We start from the raw sequence: 24,903 nt of genomic DNA on the forward strand, positions 1-24,903 counted from the left end.
CCTCACTGCTGCACTTCACAATCTGTCTTTCCAACAATAGTGGGAAATCCCATAATAGTCCAAATGCTACTTTCTCCATGAAACCTTCCATAAATGCTCCAACCTAAAAATACTCTCCATTTTCTGTATTCCCACAGCATTTTATACTTGTCTTTTAACTCTGATATAATTATTTGGATAAATATCTCCACCATTCAATTTCAAGTTCTGGAGCAAAAGGACAGTGTCTTACTATTCTGTTTTCCCTTTAGTCCTATGCACAGTTGTTTACTAAATGCTTGCCAATAGAATGAGCATATTTTATAGAGAAAAGTAGATAAGTATTCATTTTTTTTCTGTGAAAATGGAATAAAGGTACTTTCTCAATGGTTTAGTTTTGCTAAGACTTAAGCTCCCCAGAAAAGATGGTAATGTTCAATATTATAAATAAAATACAATTTAAGCTAAAATCCTTCCCCTCCACAATGTATACTCAGTTTTTCTTTTTCTTTTTTGATAATTGCAGGAGGAAGATTAGGGTCCTATAAAGTTTGTTTGCTTTTTCTATGTAGAAAAGACAAAGTAAGAAAGAAAAACAGCTTTCTTGTTCGTTTCTATGAAAACATATTACTCAAATACATATTTTCCCTCCCCTTTCCTTCTCCCTGTCCTCTTATTCTAGGACATCTTGACCTAAACAATATTATTTCATGGACCATGTTTACTGGGAGGCACAGTGGTTCCCTAGACATTTTATTTTATTTTGACTTAGAGATGGATCCAGGGAGCCTGCTTCTAATTTGGTCTCTAGAAAACATAAGCTACTGTTTCTGCCAAGCTGTAAGTTGAGTAGGTGTTTTTTGTTACTCCATGCAATTACCCATGAAAGAATAAATTAGCGAAATATTAGGATGAACAACAGCCCTTCTCAGGGATAAGTAACAGTGTCTTAACTTTCCAGCTGGGTGACAGGAGTGTGTTGCATCAGGGTGTATCTATCAATTTCACAACCTTCAGTGTGTTTCAAGAAGGCCAAAGTCTCTAGGCAGACATTGTGAGGAAGGACATGAATATGTGACCTTTATCTTAGACCTTCAAACTTGGCTTTAAACTATATTATAGTCAGTGAGCAGACTTTACACAATATTCCAAAGTACAAAGCACTTCAAACAAAAATACAACCAATATGCAAAAATAAAGTAACTTCTCTCATCTGAAAGGCAGCATTATTTGGGAGTATGGAAGCAGCAGGTCAGAAAAGATGCTAGATTATAAAATCAAGCACCAGAACTATCTAATTTCCCTTTGGTGTTTTATGCTGTCCCTTATGAAAAGAAAAACTTCTATTAGAATATCTGGGGAAATGCTGCGTGTCCTTAACACGTTAAGCGCCCAGCCTGTTTTGTCTTCGGGACGGAAAGTATAGTGTGAGTTACCGGTGACTGACAGGGCGCTTAACGTGTTAATAATTATATTAGCTAATATTAATAGATCCCCAAATCTTTGCTAAGTATTGTGCTAAATACAGCATTTGAATCATCCCATTTAATCTTCACAACATCCCTATGAGGTAGGTACACTTATAATTTTCTTTAAAGAAGAGGAAACTAAGGCACAGATTTGGAAGTAAGTAATTTGTCTAAGAACACAGTTAACTAAATTGTAGAACTGGGTTACCTACCCAGATGATTTAAAACTTCAAGGCTGCACACTTAACTTTCTAAACTGAATACATTTGATGTATCAGGTACAGGAGGCTGGGATGTACTTTGAAGAATAATTCTCAAATAAAAGCTTCATTAGACAGATGTGTTAAGCTGTGCAACAATAATAGGTGCCAGAAAAAAGCCTTTCATATATTCTCTAAAACTTAGTGGTCTTGTTGGAAGTGCCCTTTCAGAGACCATAAATAACTTTTTATTTTTTTTATTTTTTAAATATATATATTTTATTGATTTTTTACAGAGAGGAAGGGAGAGAGATAGAGAGCCAGAAACATCAATGAGAGAGAAACATCGATCAGCTGCCTCCTGCACACCTCCCACTGGGGATGTGCCCGCAACCAAGGTACATGCCCTTGACTGGAATCGAACCTGGGACCCTTCAGTCCGCAGGCCGACGCTCTATCCACTGAGCCAAACCGGGTAGGCAATAAATGACTTTTTAAAATATCTTCTTATTTGTTTCAGTTTGATACCTTAGAACTCGTAAATATAGTTCCAACTTATTTATCCAGCCCCTCCTTATTGGTTCATGAAAATCATTTTGCAGTGTAAATTGACCTCAGAATTTTTAAATTCTTCTCCCATTTTAAGAGCTGCTATCCAGAGACAAAAATCATCCTGAAATATTAGAGCAGAAATGGCCTATTTGAGATAACCTAAATTCCTCATTTGACAGATGAAGAAAAGGAGGCATAGTGATTTGCCCACAGTTGGTTAGAGGCTGATTAAGAATCCAGGTTTTCTGTCTCCTGTATCTGGCAGAGGGCCAGACACTGAATAAGTCCTCAATAAATATAATTATTGGTAACAGTGGTCATTTTTGCACTTATTAATAACCAAAGTACTAGAATCATGTAAAAGGTGGACTAAAAGCCTCCAATGCTACCACTAGGGGACAGGAAGAGGAAGAAACACCAGTATAGTCCCATTGTTCAAACAGGACTACGCCTAAAACAGATGTCCTGTTTTAAAGGCCTCTGGAAAAGGAGAGTACACAGCTTCTCTTGGTTACTTATTCCATTGCTTAATTGCTCTTTTGTAGCCAGGAAAGTCTAAGTCTTATCTGGCATTTCCCCAACTGTGTTATACATATGTTAATGATGTTCCTTTTAAAATAATTAAAAAGAAAAAAAATTTTGGTGGGCAAGTAAATTTAGGAAATGCTAGTCAAGTAAGGTTAAATAGGTTTACTGTGGGACTTCTTAGACTAATAATTCATGAGAAAATACAAGAGAGGAGAGGGCACAGTATGCAATATTTGAGAAGTTTAACATTTGATGGAATACAGTTTGTGAAATAATCGTCTAACCTATGTTGCAGTTTGTAACTTTTTTCGTTTCCTAAACATACAGTTATCATCCTTTGCATGTTTGCCCTTTACCATATGTACCTGTTTCTCTTGTATGGCCACATGCTGTTTAGATAGCTTGCCTAATCCACTCCTGAGATATCAGGAGACAAGATGACAGGATCATGCCCTCCTCCATTTCTTCTTCCTTAGCTGGAAATGCATGTCCTCTTGCTCCCTATATATAGTTAAACTTGCTTCTTCTGCTGAAACTATCTTTACATGTTTCTAAAGGGAGATTTACTATTCATAACCTAATTAAGATGCAGGCCCAATCTGTTGAACAGTTAGTTGCTCTGGTTTAGCAGAAAATCCCTACTTTGCCTGCTAGCACATGAAGAATAGTGCTTAGGTCAGAAAAAAGGAACTGGAATGTTTCCTCCTGGCTAGCTCCCTCTTCACATTTTGGTTTTGGCTTTGCAGTGATACGGGAATAAAAATGAGAGAGGGAGACTGAATGGAAAGGGAAAAAAATAAAAAGAATGCTCCAGAAGTTTGTAACTAGTCAAAAAAGAGGAAACCATTAAAGATCTGCCAAAGTATTGTTTCTCTTTGGTGTGTCCACCTCTCAAACATTGTAAAGGACCTCCTGCAACCAGGATGGGTAGGAGGTTTTAAATAATGCTTTACTACCTCTAATAGCTTGAAATTATCATAGAAGGGAAAGGCACTATCTTACTTAGAGTTTTTTAGTCTGGCAAAATTATGTGATACACTATGCTTCTGTTTCTTCTTTTGTTTTCAATTTACTGTGCCAAACACTGTTAATGAGAAGACAATGGTCGTAAGCGAAACAAACACTAAGAACAAAAGTGTCAAAACAGATGTAGCCAGATGGCTAGTGGTTATTGGCCCATTTTTTGTTTTTTTAACAAGTAATACTACGTATTATCTTAAAACATTTTACAATGTGATATTAAAATGTCCAGAGTAAACATTTTTCATATTTTAGACCTTCCTCCTGAGCTATTATAGCATTACCAAAAATATTCTATATTAAAGCATTTGATATAACTTGACTCTCATTCATGATTTAAAAAAAACAAACTTCTTAACTGGGAAGGAAAGGGAACTTCATTAATCTGATAGGGAATATCTATAAAAAACAAACAAAATACCTAAAGTAGCAATCATGTATGATGCTAAAATATTTAAAGCTTTCCTTCTGAAATCAGGAATAACAATATATTGGAAATCCTATCTAATACAACAGGGGAAAAGAGACATGAGGGTTAGAAAAGAAAAAAGAAAAATAATATTATTCACACATGATGTGATTGTATAAAAAACATTGCAGTTAAGAGAATTTAGCAAAGTTGCTGTAAAGAGGGTCAATATTTAAAAATTAATTGTGTAAGCCAACAACAAATAAAAATGACATTTAAAAATGATTTTTACAATAACATTAAACCTCAAATACCCAGGGGAAAACATCTAGCAAAATATGTGTAAGATCTCTACACTGAAAACTCAAAAGTATTATTGAAAAAAATGAAAGAATATTTAAATATACCATGTTCACAGATTGGAAGACTCATTATTGTAACGCTGTCAATTCTCTCTACATTTATCTATAAGTTCAGAAAAAATTTATTCAATATCCTACCATTTTTGTGTGAAAATTGACATGCTGAGTCTAAATTTCTATGGAAATTCAAAGGACCAACAATAGCCAAGGCAACTTTAAAGAGAAAAACAATGCTGGAGGACTCTACTACCAGATATTAAGTCCAATTATAAAGCTACAGTAATTAAGACAACATATTAATTTGTGCAAAAATAGAAAAAATAGACCAATGCAACAGAAGAGCAAGTCCAGAATCAATCCAACAGTTACATAGGCATCTGGTTTATGACAAAAATGCCACTTCAGTATACTGGGGAAAAGATGATCTTGTCAATAAATGGATCAACAATCTATTTTAAAAACCTTGCTTCTTAGAAGAATTATCATTATATTTTATTCTGGTGTTTCTCTTTTTAAAAGCTTTCCCTGTTTCACTTTCTTTGGAATTTTTATTTCTCAATATCTTAATCTCAATTTATGCTCATTCAGTAATATAAAATCAAAACCATTTCAAATCAAGATACCCAATTGTTTAATACTATGTTCAAGGTATTTTTTAGGCCTCACAAGAAATACATTACAATTATAGTTCTTGATCTTTAGAAGTTACCAAGGTGAAAGATGTTTAGTAAAAGTATAGAGATCAAAGTAGTGATAGAAACAATAAGTGCTCTAGAAATAGGGAGGAGGAGGAGGAGACTAACGTGTTCTGAAATAATTGAGAATAACTTCACGGTAGATATGGCTTTTGAATTATGAGGGCCCAGTGGGATGATTAGGATTTGAATTATTATTGATAAAAGTATTATAAGGAAAAGATACCTGTCTCTATCATCCAGCATGCTCCTTATATTACCTGATAACAACTTAAGTGATAACAAATAAGTGAATATAATATCAAAGATGAATAGATTTTACATAGGACATACACTTGCAAATTGAATTGGTTTATCCTGGGTCAATTATTTGTATCATGTAATTGACTAGAGATGTGGCCTGTATCAATGACAAAGATTTCTATGTAACTCTGGCCATACTTATGTCCAATGCACACTTTTGGTCCTTATTAGCATCATATTTTAGTCAACTAAGCAAACTTGCCCAGACATCTAATATAACAGGCCTACAATTAAAAAAAAACACACACACTAAAATAAAGGCAGAGTTTTATGTAAAGTACAAGACAATAGCAAAATAATATCCAATGATATTACATTAAAAATATTTAATTGCTAATGCAAGCAAAAACATAAGAGCAATAAATATTTTACGTTTTCCAAAAGAAGTGACTTAATTAAAAGAAGCAAGGGGAGCCATTGTGTTCACATGCCCAGAACATCTGAAAAATACTAGAACTCTTGTTCTATTACTAAGTTTTGCCATTGGCTCTTTGCCAAAATAAGAAATTAAACCTTTCATTCTTCTGGAACTATGATTAATAATATATATCAGATAATATCTAAATGTTTTGAAAAATGCTAAGGAAAAGATTATAAGAGGGTAAACAATAAGTCTGATAATAGAAAACTTTAGAAAGCATGGATAATAAAACCTGTATTATCCCAAAGTGGTAACTTACATTTTAAGTGTGTGAAGACAAAATTAACATTTGTTAGGCACCTATTACATATCAGGTATAGCTCTAAGTGCTTTAAATGTTGAATATTAGTTAGTAATTAAATAAGTTATTTTTCTTAGCACTGTTAGAAAATTAGTCTCTTGGAAATTTAAATGAATACTAGAAGTTTAAAAAAGTAGGCAGACTTATACACCCCTATGTTCATAGCAGCACAATTTACAATAGCTAAGATTTGGAAACAGCCTAAGTGCCCATCAGCAGACGAGTGGATTAGAAAACTGTGGTACATCTACACAATGGAATTCTACGCCATTGTAAAAAAGAAGGAATTCTTACCACTTGCAACAGCATGGACAGAACTAGAGAGCATTATGCTAAGCGTAATAAGCCAGTCAGAGAAAGATAAATATCACATGATCTCACTCATTTGTGGAATATAATGAACAACATAAACTGATGAACAAAAATAGAGCCAGAGATATAGAAGCATCAAACAGACTGTACAACTTATGAGGGAAAGTAGGGAGTGAGGGGGTAAAAGATCAACCAAAGGACTTGTATGCATGCATATGAGCAAAACCAATGGGCACAGACAGTAGGGGGCTGAGGGCTTGTGCTTGGGGGTGGGGGTGGCAGGGGAGAGGTCAACGGGGGAAAAAGGAGACTCATGTAATACTTGAAACAATAAAGAATTTTAAAAAAAGTAGGCAGACTTGCAGAAGAAGCCAGGCATTTGGATAATTCACAAATTTATGACATTCAAAGTAACATTGAAAGATACTCAACTAATGATATTCAAACCAATGAAAGGGCATGGTGCAAATAACTGTAAGCAATAGGTAATTCAAGATATGTTTGTACCTGTGTTTAGCATATTTAGTATTGTTTGTTTGTTTATATTAGCATTGGTTTTAGACTAGTATTTAGTTTACACTAAACTTTTGTTTGTACTTACTAAATACATTCCAGTGCTTGACCTCAGGAGCTGCCAAGGTAAAGCAGGAGATCAGCTTTGTATTAGTAAGTCAACAAAAGCTTATTAGATACCTATTATGTGTTAGATCAGCCATTTCCAACTGGTGTGCAGCAAGAATTTTTAAAACATGCAATACCCTGACTATTTAGTCAGAAGCACTGACCTCTTTTCCTTTAGACTGTCAAATAAAAACACAACAGCCAACACAACAATAGCCATCCAGTGTGAATGGATCAAAATTATACCTATATTCTTTGTGAGATTGGCAAAAAATATAGCATATTTTTAGGTGTACTGCATAGTAATTAGTTTATGTGTGCCATGAGATGAAAAAGGTTGAAAATTGCTGTTAGATATTTGTGAAATAATGAAGAGAATAAAACCTGGGTCTTACCCTCAGTTGACTACATAATTTAGCCTAGGGAACATATAAAACAGAAAATAATATCAGGTATTTCTCTAATTAAGGGCTAAATAATGTGATACAGACCAAAAAGGTTAGAGAATTTTATTATTTCACTTTAACAACTATTAATGAGCCCTGCTATTCATAGAGCATGTTCTAGGCATTTGGTATATACCAGTGGGGAAGCAAAGTAGGCAAAGATCTCTACCCTCGTGGGGTTGATATGCTAGTGGGATAAAGTGGACAATAAACAATAAATGCAATAAATAAATAAATACATTATAGGGTATTTTAGAAATAAAGTGTAGAGCAGGGGGAGGGGAAGGGCAGTGGGGAGAATAGATAATTCAATAGGGGGTCAAGGTAGTCCTCCCTAGAAGGTAAGATCTGAGCAAAAATGAAAAGGAGCTGAGAGAGTCAGCTAAGAGGGCAGAAGAAGCAAAAGCACTAAGGCAAGGAGCATGTGTGGAATGTTGGAAGAACAGCAGGAGGCCAGTGTGGTGGGAACAGAGTGAGTAAAGGGCAGATAGATACAAGAGGGGACGGAGAAGTGACTGGGTGGGGTGGGAGCTGTGGGGCAGACGGGGGCTTTTGTTATAAGTGACGTGGGGAGCCACTGCAGGGTTTTGAGCAGAATGACTTACTTTTTAAAATAATCCCTCTGGATGGTGGGCTGAGACAAGGCTATTGGGAGACAAGGGCAGAGGCAGGAAAACCTCTTGAGAGATTGGGATAGCAATCCAGGCTTGGATCAGGGTGGTGGCAGTGGAGGGAGGATAGGAGACATATTCTGGACATACTTTCAGTTTGTAGGAGAGGGACAGCATCAACGGTAGTGTATTCAGAGAATGCTTCACAGCATAGACATTACTTGAACTTGGCCTTGAAGGACAGGGAGGATTTGAAAAGATGGAAGAATTAGGAAGGGCTTTCCAGAATGTGATAGGCTTGGTGGCCACAGTGAATATGGCTTATTCTTGGGATAATGAAATTAGTTCTATTAAATCCCAGGCCAATCACTAGGGTTTTTAGGGAAATAAGATGATAAAGTGGAACCAGATTATAAAGTGCTTTGAAAGCCAGGCAAAGGTGCTTAGACTTCAGTGTCCACTATAGTAGGTGCTCAATACTTATTAGAAGGCTGTTTTTTTAGGACCACTTATTTTGCAAATTGGATTGGCTGGCTGAGAGTTTCCTATTTAGAAGGTCAGCTAAAAGCCATACAGAAATCCTGGCATGAAGTAGTGAGGGATAATTCACATGTAGGTAATTAGCAGTTGACTGTTTTAAATTTACTTTATAATGCAAGCAATTCCCCACTGTGGGAATCTCAATCTTGTGCTGCCAATCCCTTATTCAAACAAAAATTACATGAGTCTAAAAAACTGTGTACTCAAACAGCCATGTGATCTTAATTCTAGGTTGTAGAGTTGGATTGCAGTTACTATCAGGTACATGTGCAATTCCCGTGTCTCTAATTTAGTCAGAGGTGCAAACTCTGTCTACAAAAAAGGGTAATCTGGTAGAGGTTTATAGAAACTTAGCTCCATTCAAATGAGTCTGACTCATTCTCTATCGCATATTTTCACAAATATTCAACACTAGCAGATGAACAGGAAGCATTTGCTGGACAACTTTCTAATGCCCAATTTAAGGGCATCTAAAGGTACCTTAAGTAACAGAAACCTTGTGTCACTTTTGTTGATCTAATACAATGAAGAAATTTGCTTAGCTCACATTTTCTCTGAAGCAAAGAATATGTACCCTACAAAAAGGTATGATGATTTTAGAATTTCCTCGAGGTGATCTTATTCAAGTTTTAAGTGAGAATGCTGACAAAGATAGTAACCTATGAAAACCTCTTTCAAATGTATAAAAATTGTTTTCATTTAATGACTCTTGCACCTTAATTAACAGTTTAAATGGATAATTGCTGTCAGATAGTTTTCAAGACAAGTTGTATATCTGAGGGCTGGTAGGGGAAAATAATTTTTTAAAAATGCTGTGTCTTCTTGTAAGCATCTAATATAAATAACATTTGTTTTGATTATTTCCTATAATTCATAATTTGGAGGAAATAACAAGAGAAATGACCATGTTTCAAAATAAGAGATTCTCAGAGTCTAGAAATCTAGCAAATCTCTAAGTCCTGGTGACCAGAAGAGAGATTTGAATAGTTAAATCAGAAATAAATGATAAAACTAGAGCCATACTAAAAAAAATTAATATGGACAACAGTAAAATTCTAGAAAAAGGCCCTCAATTATTATTACATGTTAGATTATGAAATTAAGGGTGGTGTCAATAACCTAACTTTTCATCATATAGAGAACATTATAATGGAAGACAGTTTTTCAATGTTTCTGAGAAGAAAACATGTAATCATCACTCTCATTTAGGCTCCAAAAATAATTTCAACTTTTGGAAATTCAATCTTTTCATAGACAAATGTTAATGAAAGTGGGAGGTAATTCCTCCATTAAAAAAAAAAGACATAAAGATGATTTCTTTAATTTTGATCATTTCCTTATTAACACATTCATGGGAAGTTATGGAGAAACCTCATTTCATTCAAAACTGCCACTTATTTTGGTGCATAAAGGATTCTGCAGTCCCCCCACCCCCATATTCCTTAAAATACTTCAAATTTAGGCATTTAGGAAGATTATAAGTCTTCTATCCACAAGTGATTAATACTACAAGGCCAAAACAATAAACTCTATATATGGCTTCAGATGTACTTTCATAAATATTGTGTCATTTAATCCTCACAATAACCCTGTATTTTCTGTTAATTATGTGCAGAAATGGAGGGCAGAGAGAATAAGTGATTTGCTCAGATTCACACAGAAAGTATGTGGCCAAGACAAGGTTGGGGTGGTTACATCCTCTGATACTACATTGGTCCCTTCAAACTTCTGGTCCCTTGGAACTTCTGGAAAGGTGAACACTTTGGTCAATTACCAAAATGGTTCCAAGTATACAGTTGCCTGGAGTCACATGGACACAGTTTAAGTTTCCCTCAGTAAAAAATGATGGGCAATCAATCATTTACTCCTATCTCAGGAGAGACTCTCGTTTCAAGAATCATCTATTGCAGCATTTGTCATGTCTCTAAGGCATATTTCCATTGCTCAATCAGCTCCAAAGGACAAGTGTGTCATCATCTTTCAATGCTCTGGTGCAACAACTTAAAATTAGAGAATTCACATAGGACTAAGTCTGGCACTGAAAGCAGAAGGCATATTCAGCTTGAGTTTGTGGAAGCTTCCCTTTAATCTTGCCAATTTTTACTAGTGGAAGTGATTTCAGAGCCATCATGGGGTTACTTGGGGTTGCCTGAGAAGATCATGATGAAAACAGAAAGGGGAATAAGATAAAGTGGGTCACAATGATCATGGAGCCCAGAAAAAAGTGGAAAAGTCCTTTTTGGGCATAATGGCTACATAGAGTTTTTAATATCATGAATATGACCAATACAGCTGGACATCTAGGTCATTCACACTCAATGAGCCACTTTTTTCTTCAATAACAGGACCCAGCTACTTGTAACAACTCCCAATTCCATCTTGTCTATGATGAGGAAGAAGGAACATCAACATTAATTACTGTGTCTAGACCAAATACCTATTCTCTACAGTGTTTCATCTCTGCTGGACTCAAATAGTTAATAATAATCATATTCCCAATTTATTTTCAAGTTTGTCTGTTTTGGCAAAGGTAGAATAAGTATTTCATGGTGTTCTATAAAATACAATAGAAGTTAACCACAGGTCTTTGACCTTTAGGACCTCATATTTTTAACAGAAAAACACTATGAATAAGAAGTAATCAGATTCCATATAAAACAAGAGTTAAATTATTGGTACAATATATAAATTGTAATCATTCTATTCTGTACTATGTTAGTTAGGAAGAAAAGTATTGGGTTATTCTCTGGGAGGAGATTTGAGACTCAAAAAAAAAAATTAAATCCAGGGCAAATTCAAGGCACAAAAATAAAGAGATTTGTATAGAATGAAAACTAACTTAAACTATCCCTCACCACAAATAGCACTTGTTCCCCAGTTAAAGCTAAAATATTTGTTGCACTGCACTGTGGACATATTAATTTCAAACAGACAAAACTATCAAATTTTGACACAAGAACTGTTTCACAGTATAACTAGGCCATTCTGCCCTGATACCAACTAAATCAATAACTGGAGAAAGATAGCAATAATTTTATGGCTTGCAGAAAAATAGAATAACAGACTTTTATATCATATAATGAAACTAAACTTCTTTTTAAGAGGTTCAGATGAGAGAAATATACATTGGGTCAAATCATATAATAAAATTAAATAGTATTTCAGGAAATATTTAAAACTATTTTTTAGAAAGCATGATGTTTTTAAAAATTGTGATTGATAACGTTTAAACTTCCGGCTTCCAGAAAAATTAAAATGTTAAATTGTAAAGCCATAATTTCAAGAATTACATGACTTAATTTTAATATTTTAGCACTTATATTGTAAAACATGAATCACACTACTTAACCCAATCTATTTTTAGCATCTCGGAGAAAAAACACACACAAATAGAAGTAAATACAAAACAGTACAAAACAGAAGAAGCTGTGGTAAGAAACTCCAGTAGGAGGTACAGAAAGGAAGAACTCTGCTGTATACCTGAAAATAATATAATATTGAATGTCAACTGTAATAAAAAAACATTAAAATGGAAAAATAGGTTAAAAAAGGGAAGAACTTACATTTTGCAAAATCCAAGAAAGACATGTTGAAAATGGGATATCTATTTGAATCATATATATACACATGTGTGTGTAAGTAAACGTAAAAATTAGTCACTTATTTAGCATGAAATAGGCATTTAGAGACCTCATTTTCTTTATGTGTAAAATGAGATGCTTAGAATAGACATACTGCAAGGTCCCCCACAATCTATTCTACAGTGCATAAGGATCTATGCTAGGTAACCTAAGAAATATAAAGAAGTATTTAACTCTGTCCCACACTCTGGAAGCTTACAATTCTTTGGGAGAGATTAAAATGTACACATAAATATATAGATTTCAAAGTGGAACAAAAACATGCTGAGAGGGCTTTAAAAGGAATGAAAATGCTATAAGAGGAATAAAAACTGCTGTGAGAAATATCTAACATATAAGAGTAAAAGGGGGAAAAAAGTGACTCTTCAGGTAGTCTAAAAAGACCTTAAATATTTTTGGCAAACATATAAATCCAGGAAATAAAATGAATAGCTCTTTTTATATAAATCTACCTTTAATGCTTAAAATTCAAGAAATGGGAGCCATGCACAGAGATAAAATATAAATTAGTTTAGTTTTCTTTTTAAAGTTCTGAATATTCTTATAAGTAAACACTATAGCAGCAAACTAAGCATTAAAATACTGCACTATACACATAACAGAATTATAACAAATATAACTTAGAAAACAAACTACAAGAGCAATTTTAACCTTCTATAAATGCCCGAGGTACCCCACAGCCATATCTGGAATGGACTTTACCTTGTGAAGTGCTTGCAGACAGTGTACCAGCGAAGGAATCACTTTCTGGGTCAATAAGAGAATCTCCCAGAGTTTCACCCATAACAGCATGGAATAGGAATTGGTGTGATTCACACTGATATTTTGTCTATTTCTTGCAAAAGACCAATCCGTTAAAAGAAAAAGACTTGTGGTAGTAGAACTTGTGAACACACCAATGAGTCAGGACATCAGTTTCCAAATATTCGGGAGAGGTGGGAATAAACACACAAAGAACTAGGCCTGAATTGGCTGGCACTATTCTGTTAGAGAGCCAGCTGTGACAAAATGTTGTGTCATAATTTTGTTCACTGCTTTGGCAAGACTTGGTACATTACAAGGAAAACATTGCCACACTGTCTCGCCAGTGACCCACATGTTTAGTGTCTTATGAGGGGCGCGAGCTGTACAGTATTTAGAACTATCAGAGCAAAGAGACTGTTCAATATTCAATTGCTTCTTTTTAAAAAAATATGTTTTTATTGATTTCAGAGAGGAAGAGAGAGGGAGAGAGAGAGAAACATCAATGAAGAGAGAGAATCATTGATCGGCTGCCTCCTGCACGCCCCTTGCTGGGAATCAAGCCCACAACCTGGGCATGTGCCCTTGACTGAAATCAAACCCGGGACTCTTCAGTTCGCAGGCCGATGCTCTATCCATTGAGCCAAACCGGCTAGGGCTCAAATGCTTCTTAAATGGAAAACTTAAAATCTCTGTCCAGATAAACTTACTTGGACAAAGTTTTTTTCTCGCTACCCACCCCTGGTTGAACCTCTATTCATCTTATCTGGAAAAAATTTTTAATTTAAACATGTATTCATATTTTAAAATTTACTATCAGCATTCTACTGAAATGTTATATGCTAAGGTATTTATTCTACTACTTTACAAAGCCCCAAATGATACTGACTGCTATCCAAATTCTATAAAATTAAACAGTTGAGAGAATGAAAGTAGGGACTAATAGGTTTAGATTTTTTAATATCAGGTTTTCTTTTAAAAAACTTGATTATTAAGTTTATCCATCAACAGCAGTGCAGCAATGTTGCATCAGTTGATGTTTAAAGGACAAATACCATGTCATAATGAAAAAAGTGGAGTTCTCTCTGAGAAGAATAGTGCGTTACCAGGAAAAAAATAGACTTACACTGATAGGTTGGCAAGGAATGTGGTCAGTTTTGTAATCAGGAAAAAGCTGGCTTCTTGCTCAAGACCTTTGCCCTTTTTGGCAAGAGGAGACACTAGCTGTGCCAAAATTCAATGTGGGAGCTGGTCTCCTCTTGTCACATAAGTGGCTTAATAGAATTGCAGTGACTTGTGGATTTAAAAAGCGATCCCACATAGGGCAATATATCAGATGGCAATAATTCTCTGAATTACACTTATCCCAATTTCCCCAAGTGGAATAAATATATATCTGATTAATCTACATTGATTAACTAGTTGTCCTGCAAGGGGACTAGCAAAAGTTTCCCTGTCAATCACAGAGAAACGGCTTGGTGGGAAAACACTTAGTGGATCTCAATAGCATAGAATAAAATGGACAGCTGGGCAATTACATCATTATTTTAAGCCCCCAAAATCTCTATAAGGGAAATCAAGTTAAAGATCCAAATGACTGAGGTAATCCTCGTTGTACAGAATACATTGTATAGAACTATATTCAACTTGAATTCTCAATAACAGAGTTTCTCCTTCCCTCTCAACAGTGGGAAATTTACTTATATTATAGACACAATGACATAATATTTAAAGGTGTAATTAAATTTAGGATTCTTGATTGACTTTATGATAGATCAAAATAAACGATTAAAGTCAAGAGCACTTTTCTTCTTGTTAATAAAACAGAACAACAATTTAAGCCCCATTCTGCTTACAGATATTCCTACTCAATGTCCCAAGATGTGTTTTCCTAATAAGTCTTATTCCTATTAAGTGGCAGTGTCTCACCCAATTCCAGATCACCACCTCATTCCTGACCTCAGATTCCAGTCTCTCCAATTTTTAAAAAGTGGCATGTTTATTAAAATGTTAAAATTATGCCAGATTATAAGAATGATAAAATTGGCAGCTTGATACCATTTTAGTAAGAGAAACTCTTTAGAGTCAAACATTTTGTTAATAAAATGAGAAAATGAGGCCCCCAAATGACAAGTAAATTCTCCAGGTTAAACAGTCAGGTAGTGACAGGGTTTAAACTAGAATCTAGGTTGTTAGGCCTCTAATTTTCAGCCCAGTCTACTACTGGCCGTCACCAACTTTTACTCTTAGAAATGTCTAAATCACCTCTTTTAATAAACCAGGCATCATGGGAATAGAGTATTAGGTGAGTAAAGGGAAAAATATGTTAACTCTTTCAAGGAATATCAATGAATAACTGCATTATTCAGTTTTTAATACCCATTGATACTGGGAGTGAGGATGGGGTGTTTGAGGAGTCTCTCACTACCCTTCTTCCTCTTATCCCTACATCTGCTCAGTTAGAATGTAGCTCATTCATGCCACATAATTCTACCTGAAGACCCTAGTTTTGTTTCAGAGGTTAATAGTATTACCTGGTTTTCAAATTCTGTAGCACTCTCTGTAATTTGAGCAATACACAGGTTCATTCTTTTTAACTACCATCAAAGGGACCAATTTCTGGACTCTTCACCTACTGTTACTTCTATTCTCTCTTTTTTTCCTTTTCAGACTGCACTTGTCACATTGTCATTCCTTCTCTTCCCAGACTACATTACTTGAAAGCAAAAACCTGTCCACACTTTTATTTGTTCAACAAATATTTATTGATAATATATCACAATATATTGGCAGGCATTGAGCTAGATGCTGGCCTGATGAAAAAAATGTGTTCTTATCTTGTGTAGTTCAAAAATAGTGAATAAACAAAAATTACAATTTTGATAAACATAGAGCCTGGCACATAGCAGGCTAAAGAAATATCTAAACTTTTGACAGCATATACAAATCAAGAAATCTAAGAAGCACCCCAAGTTACTAAAAATACTTATACAATGTGGATTGTTTAATCATATTTTATGTTAGTGATAATATGTTATCCTAGCATACTATACTGCTAGATTACTTAAGAAATAACTTGCTCCCATGAGCATTAAAATGGACAAGATTAATTGAGCCTAATAAATTGAATCTAATTATACATCTGTTTTGTCCTTATATATTGAAGACATATTTTATTTTACAGCTATCCATTTATTCATTCCTCAAATATTCATCAAATACCTGCTGAGTTCCAGGTATTATTTTAGGCATAGGAGATAAATACATTAATGAGCCAAGATTTCTATCCTCAATGAATTCACATTTAACCATATTAGTAAAAATTATCTAAAATTAAAAGAAGGATCTTTTAACTTACTTAACTTTGAAGGTCAATTAGCATGCATTGATATCAGAAATAATACATTTGCTTAATTAAAGTTATTAATATCAATGGACAATATATGGTCACCAGAAAACTTATGAGAGTTTAACATGCTTGTGAATATCTCTATCTTCATGGCCTTAAGGTTCCTCAGTGTCTTTATTATATTAATATCTGAAGGATATTATAATACAATCCATAAAGAGCATGCTGGTGAGTTGCACTGTAATGTAAGGTCTTGGAGCTTTAGACGCAGAAGCTTTGTATATCAATTGGTTATCAGCACTTTGCATTTGAAAGATACCTTTACATAGAAGTCTATTGCTTTTCACTCTATGAAAACTTTATTTTTTTAAATCCTCACCGGAGGATATGTTTCCATTGTTTTTTAGAAAGAGTGGAAGGGGGGGTGGGGGGGTGAGACACAGAGAGAGAAACATTGATGTGAGAGAGACCCCTCGATTGATTGTTTCCTTACATGTCTGATCAGAACTTGGGATCAAGTTTGCAACCCAGGTACATGCCTTTGACCAGAATCGAACCTGGGACCCTTCAGTCTGTGGGCGACGCTCTATCCACTGAGCCAAACTGGCTAGGGCTATGGAAAACTCTTAAAGAATAATCTTTGGTAATTTCACAGAGTGAAGAGTGGTATAAGACCATCTTCCTCAGGTACTACCCACTAAAACTAACTCAACTTCTATTGAGGGATGTAGGGCTTTGTGTAATGTAGAGGTTGAGATGGTCATTTCTCCTTGGACTTTGGCGACCAAAGTGGTATGGATGTGGTTGTGGGTACAGTACAGTCTCAGCAAGAGAAAAAAAATGGGGCTAATTAGGAATGATTATAAGAGGAGGATAAAGAGCTTATTTAACTCTATCACAGTTTATGACTGCTGAAAGCAATGGACAGTTTGGTATATGAAAAGGCTACTCTTCAATATTTAATCTTCAATATTACTTTATGGAACCTATCTTTGGCCAAAAAAATCTGAATATTACTCTGCCAAAAAACTCCCAAAATTTTAGTTCATTTAGAAGAAGGCAACTAGACCAGTGATTTTCAACCTTTTTCATCTCATGGCACACATGAACTAATTACTAAAATTCTGTGGCACACCAAAAAATATATCTTTTTTGCCAATTTGACAAAAAAATAGGTATATTTTTTATTCATTCAAACTGGATAGCTATTATTGTGCTGGCTCTTGTCCTGTCATTATTTTATTTGACAATCTAAGGGAAAAGAGGTCAGTACCCCAGACTAAATAGTCAGGTATCACATGTTTTAAAAATTCTGGCAGGACACCGGTTGAAAATTGCTGAACTAGACTAATAACAGTTAAGAATGATTAATAGCAAAAAGAGGTCTAAACATTTATAGTTAATAAAATCAAAGAATTATATCTGTATAAGGTTTTAAAAGCATTATTCAGTGTTTAGAATGATTTGCATCAAATTCCCCAGGAAATAGATTATTAAATATTTTTTGTGTTGCATTACTCTTGAAACCTTGCTCTTTTTTTTTGGCTATAGATTAAACTTGGGTTTCATTTTCTAGATTGAATTCAAATTTTAAAAACTGCTCTCTTCTATTTTATGTAAAATAAGCTATTAATATCAGTATAGAATAGTATTTATAGTATTCTTTTCTTTTGCTATAATCTCATTTTAAAAGTTGCATTTCATGTCAAAGTGCCAAGAACACTTAAACTAGCTCCTAAAAGGTGAGGAACTCCTTGAGAAAACAATATCTAATACCTCTTTATATCCCTGGAGCCTAGCACAGAGTTCCTGGTTGGCATAAAATATGTTTATTGTTTTTGTTGGTGATGAGAATGATGAAAGAACAGCTGCTTGGCCCATATGTCTCACATGTATCATTCAAGGAGGAGTTTAGAGACCTAATGAACTGATCACAGCATCAATTTTCTTCTTGTTCCAATAAGACTTAAATTTCCTGATGGTACTCTAAAGGAAGCCAGCTAATTCCTAACAACTAGAATGACTACCTAAAGTTCACTTCTCCCCCTACCTAGAACTGCTGCTTTTTCCTAGTGCAATTAAAGTTGGCTCAGAACCTCATCTTTTAATGGTAGTTGCATCAATTCAGAGTTTCCTCATAGTCACAGGAGACATGTCATGGAAGAAATGACATTCCAATGGGACACTCGCCTTTTAGAAGAACAAATAATCCTGTATCATGTAAATCAATCACAACCATCACAGCAAGCTGGGTATTCCCATAGGAAGAGACAAAGGAAAGTTGTCTTTAAATACATGTCATTTTCTTTTCTTTTTTAAAATATATTTTTATTGATTTCAGAGAGGAAGGAAGAAGGAGAGAGAGAGAAACATCCATGATGAGAGAGAATCATTGATTGGCTGCCTCCTGCACGCCCCCCACTGGGGATCCAGCCCGCAACCTGGGCATGTGCCCTTGACCGGAATCGAACCTGGGACCTTTCAGTTCACAGGCTGACGCTCTATCCACTGAGCCAAACTGGCTAGGGCAGGGGTGGGCAAACTTTTTGACTCGAGGGCCACAATGGGTTCTTAAACTGGACTGGAGGGCCCGGAACAAAAGCATGGATGGAGTGTTTGTGTGAACTAATATAAATTCAAAGTAAACATCATTACATAAAAGGGTACGGTCTTTTTTTTTTTTAGTTTTATTCATTTCAAACGGGCCGGATCCGGCCCACGGGCCGTAGTTTGCCCATGGCTGGGCTAGGGCCATGTCATTTCTTTAAAAAAATTTTTAAAAATTGATTTCACAGAGGAAGGGAGAGAGGAGAGGGGTGGGGGGAGAGAGAGAGAGAGAGAGAGAGAGAAACATCAATGATGAGAGAGAATCATTGATTGGCTGCCTCCTGCCTGCCAAACTGGGTATGTGACCTGACCAGGAATTGAACATGACCTCCTGGTTCATAGGTTGACACTCAACTACTGAGCCATGCCAGGTTACATGTCATTGTCTTTTAAAAGGCAAAATCCAACCTTCTTTAATAAAAAACTGTCATTTGGTTCAGATTTTCAAAAAGTAACATATTATCTATACAAGGTTAATATTTTAAACTAATATACCATATTGATTTAAAGAAAAATAATTCAATGAAATTATGTTAACTTGTAGCCAATAGCTCCAGTAGATGTATATTTGATATTTTATTTTTTTTAGAGACGGGGTCTTGCTATGTTGCCCAGGCTGGAGTGCAGTGGCTATTCACAGGCGTGATCCCACTACTGATCAGCACGGGAGCTTTGACCTGCTCCGTCTCCGACTTGGGCCGGTTCACCTCTCCTTAGGCAACCTGGTATCCCCCGCTCCCGCGAGGTCACCATATTGAGGCCGAACTTAGTGCGGACACCCGATCGGCATAGCGCACTATAGCCCAGAACTCCCGGGCTCAAGCGATCCTCCAGCCTCAGCCTCCCGAGTAGCTGGGACTACAGGCGCGCGCCACCACGCCCGGCTATATTTGACATTTTAAAAGATCTTCTATATGCTGAAGCAGTGTAGTATATGGAAAAGCACACTGACAATGGAGCTAGAAAGTCTAGGTTTTAGGTTCCCATCTGGGTTCAGACACAGACTTGTTGTGTCAAATCTTCGGGTTGTGAAATATGCCATTGCTATTTTAATAGGAGTTGTGTTGAATCTATAGATTGCTTTAGGTAGTATGGACATTTTAATGATGTTAATTTTTCCAATCCATACACATGGTATATGCTTCCACTTATTTGTAACTTCCTTAATTTTTTTTCTAAAATGTCATAGTTTTCTGAGTACAGGTCTTTTAAAGCCTTGGTTAAATTTGAACAAAGTGAAGGTATCACAATACCAGATATCAAAGTATACTACAAAGCCTTTGTAATCAAAATAGCCTGGTACTGGCATAAGAACAGACATATAGATCCATGAAACACAACCGAGAGCCTAGAAATCAACCTACACCTCTATGGTAAATTAATATTTGGTAAAGGAGGCAAGAGCATACAATGGAGTAAAGATACTCTCTTCAATAAATGGTGCTAGGAAAATTGACAGGCACACACACACAAAATGAAATAGACCACCAACTTACACCAGACACAAGAATGAACTCAAAATGGATAAAAGACTTAAATGCAAGTCACAAAACCATAAATATCCTAGAAGAAAACATAGGCAGTAAAATCTCAGACATGTCTCACAGCAATATTTTTGCCAATATGTCTCCTAGAGCAAGGGAAACTCAGGAAAATATAAATATATGGGACTACATCAAGCTAAAAAGCTCTGCACAGCAAAAGAAACTATCAACAAAATGAAAAGAGAACCCAATATATGGGAGAACATATTTGCCAATGATACATCTGATAAGGGGTTAATTTCCAAAATATATAAAGAACTTACACAACTCAACACCAGAAAAACAATCCAATGAAAAAATGGGCAGAGGACATGAATAGACACTTCTCCAAAGAGGACATACAGATGGCCAATAGACATATGAAAAAATGTTCAACGTCACTAATCATCCGAAGACGCGAATAAAAATTACAATGAGGTATCACTTCACACCTGTCAGAGTGGCTACTATCAATAAATCAACAAACAACAAGTGCTGGGGAGGATGTGGAGAAAAGGGAACACTTGTGCACTGTGGGAATGTAGACTGGTGTAGCCACTGTGGAAAACAGTATGGAGTTTCCTCAAGAAATTAAAAATGGAACTAACTGCCTTTTGACCCACCAATTCCACTTCTGGGAATATATCCTAAGAGTCCCAAAACACCAATCAGAAAGAATATATGCACCTCTATCCCTATGTTCACAGCAGTGTTATTTACAATAGCTAAGATCTGGAAACAGCCCAAGTGCCCATCAGTAGATGAGTAAATAAAAAAGCTGTGGTACACTTACCCAATGGAATACTATGCAGCTATATAAAAGGAGCTCTTACCCTTTGCAACAGCATGGATGGACCTAGAGAGTACTATGCTAACTGAAATAAACCAGTCAGAGAAAGACAAATACCATATGATCTCACTAATATGTGGAATCTAATGAACAAAATAAATTCACAAACAAAATGGAACTGGAAGCATGGATACATGGAACAGATTGGTCCATGCCCAAGGGGAGGGACCATGCCCAAGGGGAGGGAACAGGGATGACTGGATAATAAAGGTGAAGGGATTAACTAAAGAACATATATGCATACGGCATGGACATGGACAAGGAAGAGGGAGGTGGGGGTAGTGGAGGTAGGCAAAAAGGGGATACCTGCAATAATGTGAACATTAAAACTTTTTAATAAAAAAAAACTCTCAGAGAAAAATCAACTGAAAACTTCCTTCCCCCCATCCCTTTAAAAGTTAACTTGCCTGTAATACCCGAAAAAGAGCCTAACCTGTCTAACCACTTTCTAGGGATCAAATGAACACTTTTCAAATTATTATACTTTTGAACCAAAGACACTACACTATGTAATCCCACCTACACTATGTAAACTTGTCTTTGCATGCAATATCTTACACTCTCCAGTAATTTGGTTTCTAGCATAATAAAATACAATGAGCTATATTATCAACTGACCCATATTTATGTTGTGGGAAATTCTAAACCTCTAAAACATGTGTCTTCTTCATTGTTCAAATTTTATCAATTCATTTTTCAAGATCAGTTATATGAAGCTTCCCTAGGTAACATGTCCCATCACTGGTGAACCACACTAGGAATCCACAATGATCCTAAAGCAAGCTTAGAGACACAGAGTTACATGTAATTTCAGTTTATGTAAAATAAGCAATTTACTAATTTTATGACTGGGATCACAGACGCACAAAACTTAATACCAGATAGGTGAACACAATTAATACAAGATGTTTTCATATAAAGAAAATGGGTTCCAGAGAAATTAAATGACTTGCTTAAGGTATTACCTAGATAATTAGTAGCAGACTTTGAGCTAGAAATTAGGTTTCTTCATTCCCAGTCCAAAGCTCCAAACTGTGCTCTACCTCATTAAAATGAGGCAATAAAATGTTCAAATACATTGTTCCAATCAATTATTCTTAATGCCTCATGTCAGAAGTCTCAGCATGAAAGTATTTGTACTATATGATTCACTTAATGTGGATGAATCATCCATGAATATGCCAGAGTTCATCACAAAGTTTAGAGACAGCGCTTTCTACAAAGAGAGTGTTCAATAACAACTTAGTATTTAAAATGTGATAATATCTGAACAACCAATTCAGGAATTCATTTTGCTGACAATTGTCCTTTTGCCTCATTCATAGATTCTTTATGAGTCATCCTAGCATTCTGGAGTTCTTCTGGTACAAATAGTGGTCTTTTTCATTAAAATGGTTCCTTGCTTTTATGAAAAGAATAACATTGCTATGTGAAAATTTACACTGAGGTAATAATACACTTATTTTTTAAAAGTACTTAGAGCTGTTCAGTGTTTTTCTCATTTGAAATTCACAGTGACACAGAAGTCATTCAAAGCAAAGCAAAAAAAAAGTAACTATTGAATAGGGCTTCAATGTGGAGTCTGGCAATGGTTTTTGGCCATAAAGTTATACTTCATTTCCTATCAAATCTCTAATTGCTATCATAAATAAGATAGGTCTACTTCTGCTAACAACTGTTAACTTTTAAAAAAAATCCTCACTCAAGGATATTTTTTCCCATTGATTTTTAGAGAGAATGGAAGGGAGGGAGGAGGGGCGGGGGAGAGAGAAACATCAATGTGAGAGACACATCAATTGGTTGCCTCCCACATGAGCCCCAAACAGGGCTGGGGATCTAACCTGCAAACCAGATATATGCCCTTGACTAGGAATCAAACCCTGGACCCTTCATTCTGCAGGCCCGTGCTCCATTCACTAAGCCAAACGTGTCAGGGCAACAACTACGACCGCCTAAAATTCATGCCCGTTTAGAAGATTTTATAAGCTACTTGTATACCATTTCTTCGTGAAACATTTACGGTATGTTCATAAAACATATTACTGCACAGAGTGTTAGTGACGACTGTTCTTTTTATTTTATTAAGTGTCATGTATAAGATTTAAATTTTGTTGATAAGAATTGATAATACAGACTGGGTATTGTTTGAAATGAAAATGTAGAAAATTGGAAATATGGAAATTATTGATTTTTTTTAAAAGGTTATCACCAGTAAGGAGCATTATTTCATTTTTATGATCATACATATGCCCAGAAAAAGATCCAGTGACAATTGGATAATAACTATTGAAAATTGATAATTTGTTGATAATATTATAATTTTGAGATCCTACTCTGTTCCAGGTACTGATTTACTTAAATCATCTTTAATTCTCACTACTCTTTTAGATGAAAACAGTGACATTCCCAAAATAAAAGCACTTGTGACAGAGTTTGAATTCAAACACAGGTCTACTTGACTCTATACCATATTCACAAATAGACAAAGCTTTATATCCAAAACCATTACCAAGTGTTTTTTGAAAACACTCAAGTGTTTTCTAGTGTTTGTAGCTCTTTCCTCAAAGGAAACATTCTTATTTTCTTTAATGGACAGAATACACTACTACTTTTCTATATATTTTTAAAATAACCTTTTGTTACTACCGAACCAATACATGTTCATTGTTGAAAAGTTTTTAAATATATACACTGGTAAAAATAAAACCATTATATTTCTATTTTAAAAATATATACACTAGTAAAAATAAAATCATTCTATTTCTATACTCAGAGATTATTAACATTGAACTCAGTTTCTATGTAACTGGATCTTTTTCTGGGCATATGTATGATCATAAAAATGAAATAATGCTCCTTACTGGTGGTAACCTTTTAAAAAAATCAATAATTTCCATATTTCCAATTTTGTACATTTTCATTTCAAACAATACCCAGTCTGTATTCAAATTTCCTCAGTTGACCCAAAATGTTCTTTGTAGCTGGTTTGTTCCAAATCTGAATCTAATCCAGGATGATGAAATGCATTTGGTTATATGTCCCTTAAATTTTCTTAAGTCTAGCACAACCATCCTCCCACACCCCCCGGCTTCCCTTAATTTTAAGGCCACCGACTAATTAAAGAGATTAGGCCAGTTATCATGTAGAATGTTTCACCCTCTGGATTTGCCTGGTTTGTTTCTTATGGTATCATTTAGCTTGCTCCTCTATCCCTATTTCCTTTAAAATGGATATTTTATCTAAGGATTTATGGATTAAAATTAAACATTTTTTTCCAGGAACTACTTGTTTTATTTTTATTTTTTATTGAATTTATTGGGGTGGCATCTATACTAATAAAAGGGTAATATGCTAATTAGACCGGGAGACTTCCGGACATCCTTCCAGACAATCTTCCGGACAAAAGCCATGGTGGTGAGGCTG

At 35.3% G+C, this 24,903-nt stretch overlaps 1 protein-coding gene across 5 annotated transcripts in view; it reads right to left on the bottom strand.

Annotated features, from left to right (window-relative positions):
* Positions 1 to 24,903, bottom strand: part of PPARG (peroxisome proliferator activated receptor gamma) — a 106,096-nt gene that overhangs the window by 49,521 nt on the left and 31,672 nt on the right. Inside the window, exon 1 of one of the 5 annotated variants that reach the window (XM_006083827.2) lies at positions 13,113 to 13,293. The exons of 2 other annotated variants lie outside the window; for them this stretch is intronic. In XM_006083827.2, coding sequence (XP_006083889.1) covers positions 13,113 to 13,194 — 82 coding nt within the window. In that variant the 5' untranslated portion in view covers positions 13,195 to 13,293. Of the gene's footprint in view, positions 1 to 3,093; positions 3,835 to 4,169; positions 4,201 to 13,112; positions 13,294 to 24,903 lie in introns of those variants that run through there. 2 more of the 5 variants (XM_023749649.1, XM_023749651.1) reach the window with 2 other exon arrangements.

Source organism: Myotis lucifugus, unplaced genomic scaffold (genome assembly GCF_000147115.1).
Source record: "Myotis lucifugus unplaced genomic scaffold, Myoluc2.0 scaffold_8, whole genome shotgun sequence".
Classification (NCBI taxonomy): domain Eukaryota; kingdom Metazoa; phylum Chordata; class Mammalia; order Chiroptera; family Vespertilionidae; genus Myotis; species Myotis lucifugus.